The sequence below is a fragment of the Epargyreus clarus genome, unplaced genomic scaffold (genome assembly GCF_041222505.1).
Source record: "Epargyreus clarus isolate Ecla_fem2 unplaced genomic scaffold, WU_Ecla_fem_2.2 ptg000009l, whole genome shotgun sequence".
Lineage (NCBI taxonomy): Eukaryota > Metazoa > Arthropoda > Insecta > Lepidoptera > Hesperiidae > Epargyreus > Epargyreus clarus.
In genome coordinates this window covers 15,390,784-15,413,338 of record NW_027332217.1, presented here as the reverse complement: position 1 = coordinate 15,413,338, position 22,555 = coordinate 15,390,784, and the positions used below count along the sequence as shown (strand labels likewise).

General features: G+C 34.1%; 1 protein-coding gene across 3 annotated transcripts in view; it reads left to right on the top strand.

The window, feature by feature from the left end:
- The first annotated feature begins 2,068 nt into the window (after positions 1-2,068).
- The window catches only part of js (jiangshi), a 62,527-nt gene continuing 42,040 nt past the window's right edge, over positions 2,069-22,555 (top strand). The window contains exons 1-2 of one of the 3 annotated variants that reach the window (XM_073076855.1): positions 2,069-2,200; positions 3,355-3,507. In XM_073076855.1, the coding sequence (XP_072932956.1) occupies positions 3,442-3,507 (66 nt within the window). In that variant the 5' untranslated portion in view covers positions 2,069-2,200; positions 3,355-3,441. Of the gene's footprint in view, positions 2,201-3,337; positions 3,508-22,555 lie in introns of all 3 variants that reach the window. The other 2 variants (XM_073076857.1, XM_073076856.1) reach the window with 2 other exon arrangements.

Below are 22,555 nucleotides of genomic sequence, written 5' to 3'. Positions count from 1 at the left end.
GAATAAAGGTTCTATACATAAATCATACAATTATTCCTTTACCATTTATTAAATAATTAACGCTGTTTCTAATTATTGTCGGTTGAAATCATTACATATTTTGTAAATTTACACAAATAGTGAAATAGATTAAATCAGATCTTTTAAGGATTATTTTTTGAACGTTTCTCAATTTACCACTACTTTGCAAGGTGTTCCTTTGTGTGAGAAGAAACGGAGAAAGAAACTCCATACACTTTTTTTTATAATATCAGCAGCAGACGAGCATGCAGTCCGCCTGATAACTGTCTACTCTACCCGGTAAGTGTCTACTGCCGTCCATGGACATCTGTAATCAACCCCAGATAGGGTTAGATATTCCTTACCTGAGGTTGGCCACAGATGCGCCGCGACCCCTGAGGACTAAGCTGGAACGCCTCGGAAAAGTATATCTCCTTTACCACACCCTGCAAACCGGAACACAGCAGCGCCTAACACTGCTGTTATTAGGCATAAATAGGTGTGGCGGTGGTGCCGCCGGAGTCGAACCACAAAGGGTTCTACCACCTTCAAACATATATCTAAATAGTATAGATAATAATTAGTAATCTATTAATTAGTGTGTATTCATTGTTTTAATATAATCTCTATTTAAAGCAATGAAAAGTAAGTTAAGTATTATAAATTTAAAATTTACGAAAAAATAAATAGACATAATATTTTAAAATAAGATACTGAAACACTCCCACTAATGTGGGAAGATTTCGGTGGTCAGGAGTAGAACTTAAATAAGGTTGTAGTTAGGTATTGTAATAGAATAGTGTTTTAGCAAAAACAGTTTCCATTAAAATAACATTCATTGGAATATAGCAACTTTGATAAAGCATTGACCTGACAGCAAAAAATAATCTTCGTAGGTCGATGATGATAAACTACTTTTGTTTTATTTTTGAAACTATACTTGAGCGATTAGGTATAAGCAAAATATATGAGGTATACCTACCTATAAGTAGGCATACGTATATGTGAGCATACATATCCTAGTGGCTAAGAAACTCCGCTTCTTGATCAAAGGGTCCGAGGTTCAAATACCAGGCAAGCACTATTTATAAAAGTAATTTTCATATTAGAAATTAATTATCAGTAGCTTAAACGGTGAAGGAAAGAATTGTGAGGAAACTTGCAGTTATCGTGAGCATACGAAGGAAATCTTAAAAAAAAAGTTGTCAAAGGCATGTGAAGTCTACCAATACACACTTGGCCAGCGCGGTTGACTATGGCCTAATCTCATTCTGAGAGGAGACCCGTGCCCAGTGGGACAGAAATGGGTTGATGATGATGATATATTATGTGACTTAATGATACCGCCAGGCAAAGGTAGCATTATTTTGTGCAATAAAATTAACAGTATCGTATCATTTGGATTTGATACAACGGATGCGCCACTAACCTACCCGTGACCGTATAAAGCCTTCTCCACATTGAAGTAAACGGTAAAATAGTCTGAAATTAACATAGTCTTCCTATAATATGGGACTTTAAGAATATTCACTGAACAAAATTAATTTAATATTATTTTTTGTAATAGACATTAAACGCATAATTAATAAATATTCACTTCGAATTGTCAGCTTTTAATATTTTGTAACTTTTAATATTTTGTACGTCATAAGGCATTAGAATAAATAACAAATGGATATAATTAATTGAATAACGACTATGTTTTAAATGTATTAGATATCTGCATGTATGTTTAATATCGATTACCAATTTCGCATAAATTCAGTGTACCCAATGACACCATAGTCTCTAGGTGAGGTGGTTGTTATCATTTAATACTTGAAGAAAATTCAATATTCTTCATATTTTGCCAAATTTACACTAGCGCAACAAACATGAGGTGCCTCACCAAAATATTTAACAATAAATTAAATCGACAACACTATAATACAAAAAACATAAGCGAACTTTACAAGCTTTTTAGTAACGCCAATGTGAACTAAGCCTAACATATTGTACGACCAAGGACGAGTTCCTGAGTGGGGTGCTCCCGGAGAATCTGAACGAATGATAATGTCAGATACGAGTAGTTTAGCGCGGACCGCGCGCCCGTCGAAACGTATTGAACGAACGAATACTGTGACATTTGTAGTGTTGTACCGATACATCGTTTCATAAGTGACATTCTGGTTAGATAATTAAAAGCACCGAAAGGTGAAGCGTAAGTGAATGTTTATTGTTTGCGTTAACTTTGACTGATTTGGTTGTTTTAGTTCAAATTGTTAGGATAGAAAGGTCATAAATGATAATAAATACTGATATGCTCAAGAAAACAAGTTTTGTGCTTTGAACTATTGTAAATTTGATAACGTTATCGAGATAATTATGACTTACGAAACATCTTAAATAAGTACAAAAATCTCTATTCAAATTTATTATTTACATATATACTTAACAGGTTTTTATAAAAGAAACTAATTTTAATACATAATTTATACAATATACGTTTACGAGAATAAATGCTAATCACATAATAATATATAATTTACTATTAAATAAAATTATCAAAATGTAAAATATACTTTAATAAGGAAAAATACAAAGCTATCATAAGTTAATAGCCTAATAAGAAGAGTCAGCGACTAAAAAAGTAAATAATTAACTGATGAATGAATAAAAGAGGATTTCTTGTATATTGACTTGTTTATCATATTTCTTATCTGTGATACAATCAATCAAAGTTTCGCTAATTACAGTAATTACTGAGAAATTTGTCTTTGTATTCATTGTCTAAGGTTTTTCGGGTACCTCCAATCTGTTAGTGCAACACAATGCAATGCTTACGATTAATTACAACTTATACACCACAATGGGCGATAAGATTAGTGTATTCATTCATAGGAAGTTGTGACGTCATCATGACCTATATTTGTTTTTGTACTTTTGTACCAAAGTAAATTTGTTCTATTTTTAAAGCATCACATGCAGTTTAACTTCACTGACACCATAGACATATCCGGGTGCATAGCTGATGTGTTTTAATTTAAAATGTGTCAGATGAAGATCTACTTCATTTATGACCTTATTTAAAGTTGGTCTTAGATGTCTAATGCCCATGGGTGGTCTACATTTTATAACATTAAAACTAGAATACATTGATGTAGGCCTTAATACTCACTGTATTATATTTAATTTACTAGACTTTCATTGATAAAAGAATATGTTGTAAAATGAAACTTGTAATTCAAATAATTCTTTAATTTTAAAATATAATTGTGTCCTCAAAATAGAAGGAATTTTCTTTAAAACACACAATTTCCAAATTATCACAAATTTTGAATTCAGTTCATTTTTATAGTCGTCTTTTCCTTTTAGGACTCTACCGGACTCTACAAATAAGAAGTGCTTTGAGATAATGACAATTTGACAATTTTGTTAACCAGTGTGTGAAAAAGTGATAAAATGGGCGTTTTGAACTTTTTGTCGGTGGGTTCCATTCTATTGTGCCTCTACCTGGCTGTAGGACAGGTAAGTCTATTTTTAATACCTTCGCAATTATTTTTATTAAATTTTTATAGTATATTGACATTGAAGTCTGAGCTAGGTTAAATTCAGACTGCTCTGAAGCAGTAAATAAGCATGCAGTTCAGTACCCTTACCAGGAGTTTTTACGTTTCGACAAATATGACTGTTTTGGTATTTGTTTACGTATTTGCCCATACAAATTCCAATTAGCGCCCCTAGCGGATTGTGTCAGAATTAGGAAATCATATTGGCCCATACTAACTATGTCCTCAGGGGTAGTAACGTATCTGAGGCTGGCCAGTACCCTTACCATGAGTTTTTACTTTTTAACAAATATGACTGTTTTGGTATTTGTTTACATATTGGCCCATACAAGTTCTGATACAATCCGCTAGGGGCGCTGATTGGAAATTGTATGGGCAAATACGTACACAAATACCGAAATAGTCATATTTGTCAAAAAACGTCAAAACTCATGGTAAGGGTACTGAGGTAGTACTGTAGTCCTATTGGGGTTGATTACAAATGTATATTAAAGGCAGTAGGCATTTACTGTCAGATGAACTGCATCCTCGTTTGCTACTTCTACAATATAAAAATCAATAAAGTTGTAAGCAGGGAATACAACAATTTTGAAGGTGTTAGAACCCTTTGTGGTTGGACTCCGGCAGCACCACCGCCACACCTATTTCTGCCTCATAACAGTAGTGTTAAACGCAGCTGTGTTCTGGTTTGCAGGATGTGGTAAGGGAGACATACTTTTCCGAGGCGTTCCAGCTTAGTCCTCAGGGGTAGCGGCGCATGTGTGGCCGACCTCAGGTAGGAATATCTAATCCTATCTGGGGTTGATTACAGATGTCCATGGGCGACAGTAGCCACAGTAATCAATAAAGTTGTAAGCAGCGGATACATACTTCATTATTTATTTATTGTCGTCGTGGTTTCATTTACATTGATAACTTTTGAACTTATTATCATCATTTACGGTCAAACGTAGTAAAAACTGAATGCTAAGTGGACTGCACTAAAATATGTCATAGTTGAGTTCAACAACATTTAACATTTAATGTTGTAAATTTTAATTGCACTTTTAACTGCACGTGTTTATGTTTATGTTAATCAAAGTAATAGTCTTGAATGACTGTTATATCAACGATGAAAGCTATATTTAATTAAAAGCGTGTGGCGGAGCGGTAATCATATCGAATTGCCGAGGGTTTCAGGTTCGATCCCCAGCTAGGTAGACATTTAAATAACTAATACAGACTTTTATTCTCCATCTGAATATTTGTGTCCTAGTCTTTGTATATGATTATGGTACCCACAACTCAAGGAATCGTAGTGTGAATTTATTTATTTAGCAAGCCTAAAATTAAAACAACAAATGCGGTAAATGTGAAAATGGTAGAAACCTCCATGGTTCGACTCCGAGGACACCATCTCTAGTACTATTCCGTCTAATAACGTCAGCGTTAATATGGATATGTATTGAACTCTCCAATAAGACTACCGTGTTCTTGTTTGAAGGGTATTAAGGGAGAGACTTGCACGAGGCTTTTCAACTGAGTACTTAAGGATCGCAACGCATCTGTGGCCGACCCTTGATAGGACTTCCATCCTATAAGGGAATGGTTAGATATCCATAGACGTCAGTAGCCACTTATCCTCAGGTTGACTGCGTGCTCGTTTGATTCTTCTTGGTTTATTAGAATAAATGTATTTAAAACATACCCCTGGAATTGTTATATCTTTTTATCACTGGCCACTTAGTAACTCGTTACGAAAGAGAAATTGTTATTATTCAGTAGAGCTGTACGCAATATCGAATGTCACTCCAGTCTAATTAAAATTACAAAATGGGAAACCGTTGGTCGTGGTTACGTCATCGTAGGTACCTACAAGTGGTAGATAATCAGCTGACGAAATGCACTTAGATAAAGATAATATCGATCGACTAAAGTGGAATGTTTTTATATGAAGTACCAAACTAACATGTAGTCTACCTAATGGTAAGAAACTGCTGCTCATGTACATCTGGAATTAACGCTAGATCATGTCGAGATTAGATCCTACCTGAGATCGGTCATAGATAAGCCCCTTCCTCTGAGGACTAAGCTGGAACGCCTCAGAAAAGTATGTCTCCCTTACCACACCTTTCAAACCAGAACACAGCACTTAACGCTATTGTTATTAGGCAGAAATAGGTGTGGCGGTGGTGCCGCTAGAGTCGAACCACAGAAGGTTCTACCTTGGTATAACATTATAATAAGTGATAATTACTTCCTCACAATTCAACCTCTACGCTATCGCTGCTTATATAACTGGTTTAATTAAACACAAATATATTATAAACACCAATTATTTTTATTCATTAATAAGTTGTTGTCTTTTACCGAATATTTTTTGTATGAAAAACAATATAGATAACGTTGTAAGAAAACTTAACTTAAGGAAACTCAGTAGTTTGTTTTGACCACGGATTTTGACCTTTTTGACTCTGCTTTGACTGAAGTTATCAGTTGTTTTATTTATAACATCAATTCCATTTATTGACAAACAATTTTAATGGAACTAGTTGTTATTTAACTATGATCATAAGATTCTTATGTAATAAATATAAGATGTTAATGAGGACTTGTATCTCATAATAGTATTGTTAAGCTCTGTTGTTTGAAGGACGTGATAATGGAGATTACATCTTAGACGCCCATTTACGTTCAAATATTGACCTCAGGGGTTTCATCGAATTTGTGAACGACCTCGGTAATATCCATGTAGGGCATTCGACACTAGGGTATATCTAATCCTATCAGGGGTTGTTTACAGATGTCCATGGGCGGCAGTAGCCACTTACCATCAGGTGGACTGCATGCTCGTGTGCTACTCCCATATTATGTAAAAAAAACTAGGGTGCCTTTCCACCTGAGATGTGCGGGGTACCTATGCTATGAATGTGCGATAAACTCTCCAATGATTTCTTTACTTTAATTTGGTGAAAAGACCTCCCTGACGTGAACTGCATGGATTGTTGCATTTTGTGATCGTTGCAAATTTAAAGTTTAATATTTTATGTCTAATCATAATTACTTCCCACATAACAATAACATAATGACTCTTAATTTTTTTAGAAGCTTTTAATATCTCAACAATGTAACAACTCATCTGAGTTCATATTTTTTATAAAGGCCACTTTTTACATAAAAGATTGTTTTAAAATGGACACGGAAATGTATGTAGGAAATATTTTTTGAAACAAAAGCGTATTTTAAGTATATATGTAGGTATTAAATTAATCATCATCAACCCATTACTGTCCCACTGCTGGGCACGGGTCTCCTCTCAGAATGAGAAGGATTAGGCCATAGTCCACCGCGCTGGCCAAGTGCGTATTGGTAGACTTCACATACCTTTAAGATTTTTTTTTTTTTTTTATAAATCTCTCAGGTATGCAGGTTTCCTCACGATGTTTTCCTTCACCGTTTTAAGCAAGTGATAATTAATTTCTAATACGCACATAAATTTGAAAATCAGAGAAAATGCGTGCCTGGGATTTGAACCTCGGACCCCTCGATCGAGAGGCCTCGTTTCTTAACCACTAGGCTATCACTGCGTATTAAATTAATAACTGTAATAAACATGCCACATATAGGTCCAGATGATATCGGAGAAGCAATTATTTCATTTATACCTGAAGTCACAAGTTTAGTAGTTTGGAAACGGACTATGCTGACACACAAAGCATCCCAATTAGTCTGTATAGCGCAGCCAGCTGGATTTTTGTTGGCGTCCTTCGTCTTCATTACTGTCCCACGGGCACGGGTCTCCTCTCATAGAAAAAGGCGTAGGCTATAGTCCACCGCCCTGACCAATTTCGGATTAGTAGAACTTTGAAAAATCATAGATTGTGAATGGGGCTTAGGTCATAGTCAATCGCCCTTGCCAAGGTCGCTTTAGTTGACTTCACACACCATTGAGCTAATTTTAAAAAGCTCTCATGTGTGTAGTGATCATTAATTTATAATACACAGATAACTTTGAATCAATCAGAGGCGTACCTAGGGTTTGAACCTCGGACCCCTCAATTGTCGAGCCTAGCAGCCGTCATTGTACTCAATATGCAGTAACTGATTCACAACAGTGGAACTGCACGCACGATTGCCGCTTTTATAACAGTAATGAAACAAAAAAACAGAGACATGATTCGGTTCATTGATTTTCTTGTTTCTTCAATAACTTGAACTTGATGTCATTGCTCCATATTATAACTGTTTGAATAACATTTTCTCATTGCTAATAAAAAACCTCTGACCTTATGTACACAGACATTATAGCTTACGTTGATAAGTACGATTAAGTCACTTTATTTTCAACTCTACTACTATAAATATATTTTTAGATCGAGTAAATCAATGTTCACTACCTAATGATTATTAATTAATTGAATTATAGGTTAATAAATTAATTTTTCTACCTTATAGCAGTAATAACACTGCTATCTTGTTTCAGCGTGTGGTAATAAAAAGATACTTATTTGAAGGGTTTGAAAGTTCAAACCTGAGGACCTAAACCTGAAGACTAAGTAGTTCTGAGGGGTAGCTATGCACTCAGTGGCCGGCCAAGGGTAGGAATCAAGTGTTTTCTGGGTAGATTACAGGCAGTAGTGGACACTTATTATCAGATTCATTGCATGCGGATATGCTATTTCAATTTAATCAAAAACAAACTCTTATTTGAATTTATTGAAAAAAGTATATGATAAAATTACCAAGTAGTGGAGAACACATGTTAATACGTTCCACACACCTTTTACTAGCTTTTCTCGTAAGCGACAAAAGCTGCGAATAACAGGTTATTCAATAATCAATATGTTTCCATTTCTTACAAAATGTAATTAAAACTGAATTATTTTTTTCTCGTGAGCGACAAAAGCTGCGAAAAACAGGTTATGCAATATGGTTCCATTTCTTACAAAATGTAATTAAAACTGAATTATTCATCATCATTTCGGAACCTATTCTATTCACAGAACGGGTTTCGTAGTTTTACTCCAAATACATAAATTGGTTGACATCCATTAATGTGATTAAAACTAGATCATTTGATTAATAAAATCTGTTAAAATATGGACATTTTAGATTTATTGCTTAATGATTGAGTTATATTTTTTAATTTTATTCTAATAAATACGTTTTGATAAATTTGACAGAATAATTTTAGGAAGTGACTGCATATGAATATTCAAATTTAAACAAATATCAGCTGTTTAATCACTTTATACAAATATAAAAATCAATAAATTTTAATTATGTCATTATTTTTATTTATTTTTTGATATCATTATAAATTAGACAAAATAAATCAAATGTTATTTTGAACAGGATGTATTAATTTATTTATTACTTTCATTACAAAAAAAGTATATAATTTTATAGGAACTTAAGGTTAAAAATAATTTTCTGTCGGTGTATACAAGGTTCTTTACCAGACCCTTCATTACGTCAAAAAAAATAGCATGAGAATATAACTATACGCTATAGTTTCATTACTCGTATACGTACCAGCAGTAGGTACTGCTACAATTTTGTTATCAGGAAAATTCTTAGCGAGAATGTGTACAGAAAGAAAGTTCCTATTCTTCTATAAAGTGCTTGACGGCTCCAATCTTCATTGTTGATTCATACGCTTTTTAGCACATCCTTCCTGTAAATTATAAACATTCTTTCTCGTAGAATAGGTTCCGTAGATATTCTCGTAAAATACATCGCACATTAAGTTAAAATTGTTTAACAACATTTCTTAGAACGTCTTTTGTTATAATCGATAAAGTTAGTTATATTATAATTAGGTCTCCATCTATATTCATTACCGAAATAAAATATAGGTCAACATTATACCCATGTAATTATAATTACGTGTTAATAAATTATAAACAAACAAACAAACGCTTTCTACACTCGCAGCCCCACACTAGGATTCCCTGTGTCGTGGGTGCCATTGACACACACATAGACATATATACAAACACCCAGATCCAGAAACAGAAATCTAAATTCATCATTTACATATCTGTCTGACCGGGGATCGAACCCGGGACCCTTTGCGCGTCAGACCGGTATGGTGACTGCTCCGCCACGCGGGTCGTCATATTGATAGCGTTTTTCTCGCTCGCTGCGGTGTCTTCGACTCGTGCGCGTATTAAACGTTATGATGGTAATGTTAAAAAGAGGCATATGTGCATAATATATGTGTGGACGCGTGACGCGTGAGGGCTTCAACGTGTATGACAGGAAAAGTTCACAAAAATAACCACTTTCGGTATTACGGTATTACTTAAAGAAATCGTATTGAATAATCATACCCTCGAAGCTTCTTACTATAATTGAAATATTTCGATACTATCATTAAGCAACATTTTGACTTACAATACGTTTTATACCATGTGTTACTGTGTGGTTAAATTATTGAAGTATTGAGCAAAATTTAATGATACGTTTGGAAATATTGATAGTCGATTGTGATCATATATGCTGTAAGGCTGTGTACACACGATTAATATAACTTAGTTAATTTGCATATTGTGTTGTTACTTGGTTATTTTTGGCAGTTTTAAAAAAATAATTGTACCAATATTAAAATCAAAAGGAGGAATTTTTATGATTTGATTGCGGCGGCATCATCGCTACTTCTATTTTTAGGGTCGTAATGAATCCTATAATTTGTAAGCTTATCCTGTCCGTCTATCACATAGACGGACATTTAAAGGTCAAATAGACCGTATTAGTTATTCAATAAAAATTGTAATTTAAGTATATACAAAATAGGAGCAAAATCGTCATCAACCCGTTATTTTTCCACTGCTGCGCACGGGTCTCCTCTCAGAACGAGAAGGATTAGGCCATAGTCCACCGCACTGGCCAAGTGCGTGTTGGTCGACTTCACATACGGTAGACTTATTGGTAGAATTTGAGACTTTTTTATATTAATTTAAAAGAGGAATAAAATAAAACTACACAATCAAGACGACTTATTTTCAATATTTTTTTGTTTTTTACTCTATCGTAAAAACGGCCATAGCAACGTTATAAAAACTTGCGAAGTGTATCCTCGCACTAAAATGTGGAAATGAATGAAAGAAATTTCAGAAGGCTCAATGCTTAAATTGAGAGGTTTTAAATTTACCTTCACATACCCAATAGTTGATTACAGATGTCCATAGGCGGCAGTAGCCACTTACCATCCGGTGGACTGCATGGTCGTCTGCTACTCTTATATTACAAAAACACGTTATCTGTCTATAACGCTTATTACATTCGAGAACTATTATATTATAGGCATTAAAATCAACTTCATTAAGAACAATTAAGTTAAAACCTAAAAGTAACTATCTCGTCTTATTCCAATACAACTTCACTAACAGGTGTTTTTATGTTACCTTGTAAAACCTTAACCTAGTTTCTTTACAGGGTTTCCGGTCTTGACAAATATTGTGACCGACAATATTGGTTCCGTTGCCTTTGTTTTGAAGTGTGTGTCAAAATTTTGAATATTATCCGGCCTTGTTTAATTTGATTTGGCCACTAGTATCTTGTAAAGGTGTAACTTACACCAATTTCCGTTGAATACATGCTATGCTATGTTTGAGTTCTTGTTTGAAAGCTGTTTTGATTTCTATAGCAATTCAATGAATTTGTCTTAATATGGCTCATATTTCATCTTACTCATATTTCATAGATATGAATGTGTTACAATTACGCTATTATTATATTTTAAACTGTAGTTATCCGTCGGAGTTTAGGATTTTCATTTCGTTTCTCCTGCGAACTAAGATGACGATGATAGACTTACCTAACTATATATATTTTTTTCATTTAGTAGATTTGGACAAAATAGAAAGACAAGTGATTTATAAGGCCTTTTTCCTGTCGTGCGGGTTTTATACCTGCACGCATCTCACTTGCATCCTGTCACTACATAGATATTTTGTCTATCGTGCCACAGTAGTGAATGCACGCGTGCGGTTGAGACACGCGTTTGGGCGAAGACCTCGTGACAGGAGAAGTCGTATTTAGTACAATAATTAACAATCGGTTAAGAAAGGAGCCGAAGTACAAAATAGTATATAACAGCCTTACTTTCAAATTAAATCCTCAGATGTAACGAGTTATCGAATATTCCACGATCCGATCGATCCAAGATGGCGCGATAACCGATTCTTTTCTCGTTATACAATCTAGCATTTCACTTAATCGCCTCAAATGTCGTGGGATGGGAAGGCTGTAATGCAATTATTTCGCAATAGGTCTGTTACTGTCAATTGCTTTGTTATTAATTTTTTATTGAAGCTCGTGATGTTATTATCAAGATTGTGCTTATTATTGTGTTAGCAAAAACTCTCTGGTCAGATAATTTGTTTGTATAGATAAAGTATTTCGTTCTGTACAATTTTTGTGTTTGATCGTTATGTGTGTTTGGAGATTTTTGTAAAAGTTACTTGCTTGATGTTGCATGCTTTGGTATAAGCGGTAAGCAAGTAGACACTGCGGTCTTTGAATGAGAGTAATCATCCTTTTGTAGGATTGGAGACTTCCTGAGATTGGTTACAGATGCCTTTTTACTTTTGTGAAACAAATTGGAACGCCTCGATATATGTGTCTCAGAACATTCCTTAAATCAAATCAATCCTATTTGAAAAGTACTGGAATAATGTAGGCTAACTGTCTTTGTATGAAAGAAGAACAAAATAATTCTGTATAAAATTACCTTACTCATGCTCTTACGAGCTTTAAAAAAGTTATGGTACTCGAACATACTCGTTCCTACTATTTTTTTAAATGTGTCATGATCAGAGAATTATTATAAAAATAACAAAAACATATAGTGTATGTCATTCTTACAATTTAGACTAATCTGATTAAATTCGTCAAGCCCTTATCGTATACAAACCTCGTAAAACATTACTCTCTCGAGTAAAAACAAAAGCGAGCATTCCTTTCCAAACAAAAACTACGGGAAGTACCATTTCCCACATAAAACAGTTTTAAACTCGCAACAATTACCATGTTGCAAAGTTGATGTAAAAACGAGTGACGTATCCGATTACAGCTGATCGTGGAACAATGGCGATGAACTTTTTGCTATTCTTTGTTACAAATTGTTATTGTTCGGCTAGGCGGGTGATCTTTTAAATTTCGACGAGTTATTGATATGTGATAAATTATTATAATTACAATTTAATAAAGTGCAATGTACGAGTACATGGTTGTCTGGTTGTAGCTCTCAATAACGCTTTCTACACTCACAGCCCCACACTAGTATTCCCTGTACCGTGGGTGTCATGGACACACACAAAGACAAATACACAAACACCTAGACCCAGAAACAGAAACCTAAATTCATCATTTAGATGTCTGTCTGGCCGGGGATCGAACCCGGGACCCTCTGCGCGTCAGACCGGTATGGTAACCGCTCCGCCACGCGGGTCATCACTCGTAATCTGGGGATACGAGATTCGAATTTCAGATGACTTTTGATTTTTCGATCGTGTCGATGTGCTAATTAAAATTAATTATCACTTGCTTCAACAGTATCGCACACACCAGAGAGGCTTTAAGAAAATCTCAAAATCTATTAAATCCCATTTGGCCAGAGCGGTAAAGTATGGCTTAAACTCCTCGAACTCTGAGAGGAGCCCCGTGCCCAGTAGAGAAATAGATGGCTTTACAATACAACAGTAATGTACTCAAAACCCACTCCACATTAGAATTCCGTGTATCATGGGTGCCATGTGCACGTACAAAGACAAATACACAAACAACTACACTCAAATCGAAGCTAGGTAACTAAAGGACGTTTCTTTGCTAGGGATCAAACTGAGTTCAATCTTTTCAGGTACGAATGAAATTAAAAATTTGTCATTCGAATCGTCATTGTTACCAAGATCAATTGCTTACATAAAAACATAATTTAGCTATCAAATTTATTTAATTTATTTCAACATAGATTGAACACACAACAAACTTCAATCTGATTTAGTTAAATTGAATGACTTTATTAACTTCAATGGCCTTCCCAATCATTTAACTCGACAACTGACTCTTAGACACTTGCACTTGTAAATTAGGTCATTTAGTTTATTATTATAATTTTGTAATGGTTATTAGACACTTAAGCTTTCATTTTGTCAATGTACACAGTATACGGTAACCTTTTCAATTGCTCAACACAAGGTCTCTAATTTTGGACGTCAAAAGAAATGGTAACGGACCATTTGATATTTAAAGTTAGTGCTTTAAGTAAGGTTATTTATAAGGTTACTATAAATTAAATAGAAGATACACTCGTAGATTAATTGAAATGATGCGAGCAAATTTTGTACGTCATGTGAAATGTAAACATATAATAATAGTAATAAACTCCACACTTGGTCAAAATGTATTTTTTATTTATTTTGATAGTAAATGGCGTTGAACGAAATCAAAATAACTAAAAAATAACATTTTGACAAAAAGTGGAGTTGGCTAATTTGCGAATTAAGGTACGATGTGTAAAAAAATGTTATACAAAAATAAAATGGAACCGTCACAGCTGGTTTCGGGCGGTACCATCTAATCACTTATTTCTGAATTATAGTTCTGCTACAAAGTTGCTGATTCTCTGTTCTGATTTGTAAGGTGTGGTAGGATAAGGACTCATTTATAATTAGACCACTAATTTATTCCTCAGAGAACTTACCTACTGTATTTGACGTCTACCTCCTTTTCAATGGAGCCAATTACAGAAGGCCATGTATAAAGGGACCACTTTAAAGCCGGTTATTAATAAACAATCCATCCAAACTTTTGCGATCGACACTTGAGAGTTTTTGCCTGCTAGTCATTTTTAAATTTCGGTTATTGCTAGGCAAAAATGGAATACATTTCAATAATTACGGACATCTATCAATAGAACTCTTTTATGAAGATAAAAAATCATTTTATTACATCTAATGCCCTCTTACATAGAGTTCCTAGGTTGTAAATAAATATTATGATTGAAGGTCCACAAACATGTGACAGGGTCACTGACCTTAAACCTCAGTCATAGAAATCGGTGTTCGATTGTAGTGATAAAGGTCTGTTCACACTGCATTTGTTATATTTTGGATTAAAAGTAATCAAAAATTTAATAAAAAAATCAATTTGACCTTTACGTTGGGTTAACAGATTTAACTAAAAACCTATCTCTTCAAACTTCGTATCAATAAATTCCTTTTTTTTTCTTGCTTTTTAGACTAATGTCCATATGTCCATACACATGTTACTCGTCTCCACAAAATAAGTAATTCTTTTGTGGGTCAATGTATACGTTTTTATAATAAACTGCCCATCAAAATCAGAAATTTGTCAATTAATAAATTTAAAGTTATTATCAAAAGAAAACTTAGTCGTAAAGCTCATTATAAAATTTCTGATTATATTAATGATAAAACAGCTTGGGACTGATCAATAACATAATTATTAGTTAATTAAGAAAATGTCAAAGTGTAGCGTATCTTGCTGAACAAATTTCTTTTTTTTTAGATAAATGTAAAGCATGATACTGGAGCTAATGCTTTATTAATTATATGTAAAAATAATGACATTTAAAAAAAAAATATAAAGAGAATAATTATTTTTAAAATTAAAAAAGACAAACCCACTGAGTTTCTTACCGGATCTTCTCAGTAGAGGTCGCGTTCCGATCCGGTAGTAGTTTAAGAAAATATTGTAACTGACAATTTGTAAGTGCCGCCGTTGGCCTATACAAAATAAATATATTTCATTTCATATCCTTATTTTGGAATTTTTTTGACGTCCATTCTGGCACACTACTTTTCATTATTTTTAAATTTCTACGTACAATCTAGATATTTTTTAGGTCTGAGATCTAAATCTGTTCATTAGTCTAAGAGCTTTGCCATATAGCATACTGATAGACAGACAAATATTAATGTGTTGTGTAATAGGTATGTAAAGGTTTGGGAAACGACAATTAAGTATAAGATAAATTTATAAGATTTATTTTCTACTGCATATTCACGATAAGTTATTTCTAATGCAAATATTTCAACTCAGTTGGTCAAGTAATGATTTTATAATTAAATACTTAAAGTACGTATAATTCATTCTAATCAGTGTTATTTATAGAAGTAAAATCATAAAGCCCCGTATTATATATTATTAATCGTGTCTGACGCTGTGTTTTTTTTGGATTGGATTGAAGTATCAGACGAGCATGCAGTCAAAACGGAACGCAGCAGCGGCTAACACTGCTATTAGGCAGTAATAGGTGTCGCGGTGGTGCGCCTGACGCTATGTGTGACAGACTGAACAATATTTTCGTATAAAATGTGTGTTAATGTAATTATGTCTATCGTAACACTGCCACACTGACACGGCCTGTCAATAATTTTGTATAAAATTAGTAATTATTATAAAAAAACCTCTTTGTTTGAAATAAATGACTGAAAAGTGAAATTATGTAATCTACGTCATTCCCGTAATTTAGACGAATCCAACGACACCTCATATGTTAAAATCCATCGAGCTGTTTGTATTGTAGAGCACATCCAAGAATGAGACATATACAATTATACCTACGCTTGAAAAACATTACCTTCTTCAGTCGGGTACTACTATTTTGTCTGCCAAGACCCTTGCCTGACACGTTGAATGTCTGCTGATATAAATGTACCGTACCGTTCGACAGTATGCATGGAACCTAATATTACACAACCACGGTCAGTGTGTTATGTAACACAATCAAAGAGCCATTCAACGTGTGTACCGGGGAATTGCAGCTCAGACTTTCAAGTTTTGTCTACGCGAAACATTGTTACAGACACTCTAATGATAGGATAGGCATGATAGGACCAGCTACAGCTAACCATAAGTTAAGACTATATTGTAGGTATATGTACAAGTCGTTCTCTGAGTCCAATCCAGTAGTAGTTTAAAAAAAATTGCTACTGACAATTGTTGGATTTTCAAACTAACTTTCAATCTCTGTATACTCCCTTAGCGGTGGGACAATAAAAATACTTTTATGGGTACCTACGTCAAAAAGGGAACCTTTCGTCCGTTGTCGCGTCTATCTTAGGCTCTGCAATGACGAATTAGTATTTTTAAAGTATTAACCAACTATTACAGGTAAATTTGTTCATATTTGAATGAGGACTATGTCGTCTTAAATCTTTTACATCGTTAGTTTCGCAAAGTGCACTTGTATGTCAAGTGCATTTTGCGCCATTTGAGTAATATACAAAACTGGTCGGTACAACCCAGTCATCACGGATAAGCTTAAAGTTCTTTGAATGCGCTAATTTATCACTTGCACTATCAAACCTAAGAAGTTTGACTCTAAAACATAAGAACATAGTTATAGAATAACTATTCGCCTGAAGACAATATAGTTAAGGCAACTTTGTAGTTTCCGATAGTGTCAAAGTTGTTACTCAAGGTGAATTGATCGCCAGAATTGCCAATTTTGGGAAAATTATAGCGTCTGTAATGATATATTTTGACAGGATTGATGGGAAACCAATATTAAAACAAGATAAATCATACTTATGAATAGAACCTATCTTTAGTTGCAAAATATTAACAGCAAAGTTCGAATACCGTTTTATTAAAGGAGTAGCAGACGAGCATGCAATACAGATAGTCAGTGGCTACTGCCGACCATGTAGGTCTGTAAGCAATCCTGGATAAGAATCCCTATTTGGGAGTAGCCAAAGCCTAGATAACAATCCCTATCTGGGGTTAGCCAAAGATGTATTGCTACCACTGAGGACTAAGTTGGAACACCTCGGAAAAGTATGTTTTCCTTAGCACACCATTCCAATCGGAACACAGCACCATTAAGTACTGCTGTTATTAGGCAGAAAATCTGTTGCGGTGGTCGGAGTCGGTAGCCAAACTACTAAGTATCCTTTCTTCGCAACACATCAACGCCATCATCCATCAATGTTTATCTCAGCGACACTCGGTGTCACAATATTTAAATCTACACAAACCACTCATTGAAGAGACGGACGGATGAACAATTTTGACATTATGTATCATAACGCAACTCTGTCACAATCTCACAATTTGTGAGCCAACGGGTAATTTCAATGTCCAAGTGGCTGTAATTGCTTTGGAAAAACACTGATGGACGCAAAGTTGATAGCCATTTTAAATTTTTATGTCTGTTAGGTTAGGTTGATGTTCAAATTGATGATTATTTATCTGTGAGTTGAAGTAATGATTAATTATCTGTGCTACGTTTGCTACTTCTGTATTAAGTATAATGAACGTTTAGAAGCGTATCCCAATGGCTTGCGTAGAGTAGGTCATCAGTCGTCACCGATCTACAAAATTAAGCAATTGTAGTCGCAATTGCGAGTTGGATGGATAATTGGTAATGGCTCAGACAGTCGATCCCGATTTTTTATGGACCATTTAAAAATAATCCACATAGGTCGAACACTCGTCCATGTCTTTTTCTACCACTAGCTAGATAGAGGCTTACTAATGATACAGCATTCTTTTTACCCGACTGCCAAGGAAGGGTTATGTTTTTCGCGCGTATCTTGTATGTTTGTCTTTCTTTATTTGATCCGATCTAACAAACGGCTGGATGAATTTCAACAGTTAAGGTGTCATTATATTTGTCTCTATAACCCGAGTGTCCTTAGATAGGTGTTAGTAAAAAAAGTCAAAATGGCGGATTTTTGGCGCGAAATAGAAACACATTTAAAAAAAAAGTTAACCGAACCTATTGAGTAGGGTATCAAATGAAAGGAAATTAAACGGAGATTATAAAAACATATTTGTATATATATAAAACAGCAAGGTGACTGACTGACTGACTAACTAAATTACATTTTCATTTTTCAGAAATCAACGTAAAGCCTAAACCAAGGACCTTAAAGTTCAGAAATTTTGCACATAGGTTCTCTATATAGCGTGAATAAGTATTAAGAAAGGTCTTTTGGAAATTCTACCCTTAAGAGGGTAAAATAGGGGAAAACTGTTTTTTTGAAATCCTTTAATTTTGAAGCAACTACTATAAAATTTTGTATTTGGCTTTCTGGATAGGCACAAGGACGCACTTATTTATCCTCATCCGAAAAATCAACCCCGTAGAGGGTAAAATAAGGGTTAAAAGTTCATTTGAATAATCGTCAAGTGATAAGGGTTGTTCGTCCTTAACATTTTTTATATATATGGCAACACAACGTTTGCCGGGTCAGCTAGTACATATACACTCGTATATACACATCGAGATGACTGTCTGACTAAATGAGTGAGTTGCTGTGCCAGAGATCAACGCAAAGGGAAACCGCAGAACTTAAGCGTGCTGGAATTTTACACATAAGTTCTTTATATAGCGTAAATGAGCACTACGAGGATAAAATAGCTTAATATTGTTTGAACATCTTTTGTTTTTGAAGCAGACACCTACTTTAAAACTTTGTATTTGGCTTTCTGGATAAAAATAATTAAATGCCTATTTCACTGCTTTTGGAAATTCTACTTCAGCCGTTTTGGTGCAGTCGGGTTTTTGATTTTATAAATTAATTACTTGTTTTACAATGATGATGATGATGATGATGATGGAACCTCTATCTGTACTTTCGAACTAACTCTTGTAAAGACTAAGAAACTAGTTGTCCAAGTCTGTAGAGTATATATTTTTTGAAGGAAACAAATCGGAAAAAAACACGTTCATAGTTTTAATTTTTTACGCCGAAACTACTGAGAAATATATGGCGCATAAACATAGCCTTGTAGAGTTGATACGGAGGATTTGCGTGATAGTTCTACCAAGATTGGATTAGCCAATTAACATTGGTTTAATTATGAAGTAGAATGGGACATGTTTGTATTTTAATATTTATTTGTTGATCGATATTTGTACGTTGTAATTAAATTTTATAGTAAATGATTGAATCATAAAAATTAAACATGGTTATTATTGCTGCTTTATAAATATTTTATTTTGATATTTCGTTTAACGAACTGGCTACATTTTAATTAATAGTGTTTGTTAACAATAAAACAATAAATGCGTCGAAAATATTATAGCTTCGGGAAACTTTAGGCATTTTATTCAAACATTTAGAATAATGTTTAATATTGTTGATCAAGGACTAGTTATAAATTGTTCTCAAACAAAAGAATTTTAATTAAAATATACAAACTGGCTTCACAGTGACCTTCTGTCTGGCGTTTGATTCCGTGTCAAACAAACGAGTGTTTGACAGTTTGATGATTGCAATTAATTACAAATATTAATATTGCCTATCAAAATAATACAGCAATTAAAATTTAACGGATGGTAGCCATTTTATAAAAGAGAGATTGATTGAAGCTGAATACACATTCTTTGTGTAGACAAAAGAAATAAAACTGTCTGTTTATAATTTCAAATTAACTGCAATTTTCTAAGTACGTTTTATATGATTATTCGTGCAAAACAAACATAAAAGGTGATTTAATAAAATGTTTTGTCTGTGGGAAAATATTAGCCGTTTTATTATTATTAGCTTAGAAAGGATTTAGTCGAATTTTTTTGGAAATTCATGCAATCACGAAGAGCAGAAAAAAATAGGGTTTGAAAGTTTTACTTGTATAAATTTTAGTGCAGCAGATTAATGTTATAATTGTCTTAAATATTTACCGGAAGTTACCCCGCTTAAATATAAAGTAATTTTCAAAAACATATCCATTGAATTGATAATTATAAATTATACATAAGTAAAGTAAGGAAAATTGCACTATTTCTGTTTAGTTTACTTCTAAAATAAATAGAATCTACCTGACACATTTCTCAGAAAACGAAACCTACTCATTGGGATATAGGTAATAACAACGGCATAGTTTTTGTGGTTAAAAGATTTTGTTGGTGATGCATCTTTATTTTGAAGAAGAAATAATGAATCACAGGATGAAGTGGAAATATGTCATGATAACTAGTGCGGGTGCTTATATACAAAGGGCAGCCCACACTAGCATTAAATGTAGGTTTTATATAGACTAAAATATAATATACGCATGTATTGGTTTATTGTCTCTTGTGTATGTGTAGCATTGTGTGCATAATTGAAGGAATTGCACACAAACATGATTCCATCTGATTGCAAGTGGCTTTTGCCTTCCATGGAGAGATCTGTGATCCCCCCCAGATCAGATAGTATTCGAGTTCTATATGGTCGGCCACATGTTTACTACCCTTCAAGACTAAAAAAATTCCCCGTATATGAGTCTATTTTTATTGATTTAACTTTACAATATTTATATATTGAAGTGCTACTAACCTCTTTGAACCGTTGGTCATTGAAGACAACCTTTAAAAAACAAAATTCCTCAATGTATATAAGTTTCAAAGTACAGAATGCGGTTAATGATATCTTAAAGTATATTTTGACGTCAAATCATCTTATCTGATAGAGATTAATGATATTCGATTGTATCAGCGTGATTAATATCATCGAATTACCGAATCGTTATCGATTTGAACGTCGGTAAGCGTAATCATGACATCGAGATCTACCGAATAATGTTCAATGAGCTTTTGAAAAGTGAAAGTTGATGGGAATCCATATACAATCAGATCTTCACGATTGATTCGAAAATAAGTATATCTACACATTTTATAACAATTTGGTTCTGTTCAAAAAGTGTCTGTTGAGGATTCTTACAGTTATATAACTGTATGTTGTAAGTAAATGCGATTATGTAGTACCGATAGCTCATACATAATTCAATATCTTATTTTATTAGTCACCAACAAAGTCTGTTGATAATTTGCATTTAAAGACATGCACTGAATTACATTTTTACGATTTTTTTTATAATATAGAATAGCAGACGAGGATGCAGTCCACCTGATGGTAAGTGGCTACTGCCGCCCATGGACATCTGTAATCAATACCAGACAGCATTAGATATTCATACCGGAGGTCGGCCCCAGATGCGCCGCTACCCTGAGGACACTAAGCTGGAACGCTTCGGAAAAGTCTTGAATGTATAAATGTCTCCCTTACCACACCCTTCAAACCAGAACACAACAGCGCTTAACACTGCTGTTATAAGGCAGAATATTACACCCCACAAAACCGATTACAGCAGTGCTACCCTAGATGCATATAGTGTAAAATGTCATTGATTGCTCCACAGTCATTATGTCAAAATAGGTGTTTTTGTGGTGCGGTTCCAACCCCGAAGAGTTCTACTACCTTTAGAGTAGAGTTTTAACAGCAAATTAATTACAAAACTTATTTATAATTATTACCACACTTAGTATGACTAATCCACCTGTCAGATGTTGTTACAAAGTTAATTTTCGTAACTTACTAGTTTTACTTTTATTTTGAGTCAGTTTCGCCCGTCTGTCAACTTTCGACCTTCCTCGACCTTTCAATGACGTTTCGCAAGATAGCTTCAAGATCACTGTCAAATACAGTCTGGTCTGAACAAGTGTCTATTCACACGTACCACTACTGCTCCACAATGATAGCTGCGTGGGTGTGGGCGCGAATATAAACGAAAATGTTTTCTTCATTCAGATCGCATTTTTGTGTTTAAATAAACTGTGTAGATGAGAGGCTGGCCATATCGCAGACAAGAATCAAACCAAAGCAGCCATTAGCGTCATTCGGCATGAGAAGTTGGTCACTGAAGTGGAGCTGTGGTACGTGTGAATGGATTTAAATATTAACTTGTTAGACAAGACATGAATAATAATCACTTACGCGAACAGCTGGAGAAATTAGCATAAACATATGCAAGGCGTAGGAAAAAGTTTTGACAGGCGCCAGTTAATAAAGGTAGACATTATTACTGAGTTGTTTTTGGGTTGACAAGGTTTTCTTGTGTTTATGCTGTAAACTATAGGTAATGACCTTAAAAACAATATTTTTTTTATAAAAAATAAATGTTCAATAATAATTATATTTTTACGACATAAAGGATATATCTACTACCATTTACTCCTACTAGGTACTACTTACCTTACTACTATTTACTTACTACTAATACTATTTAAG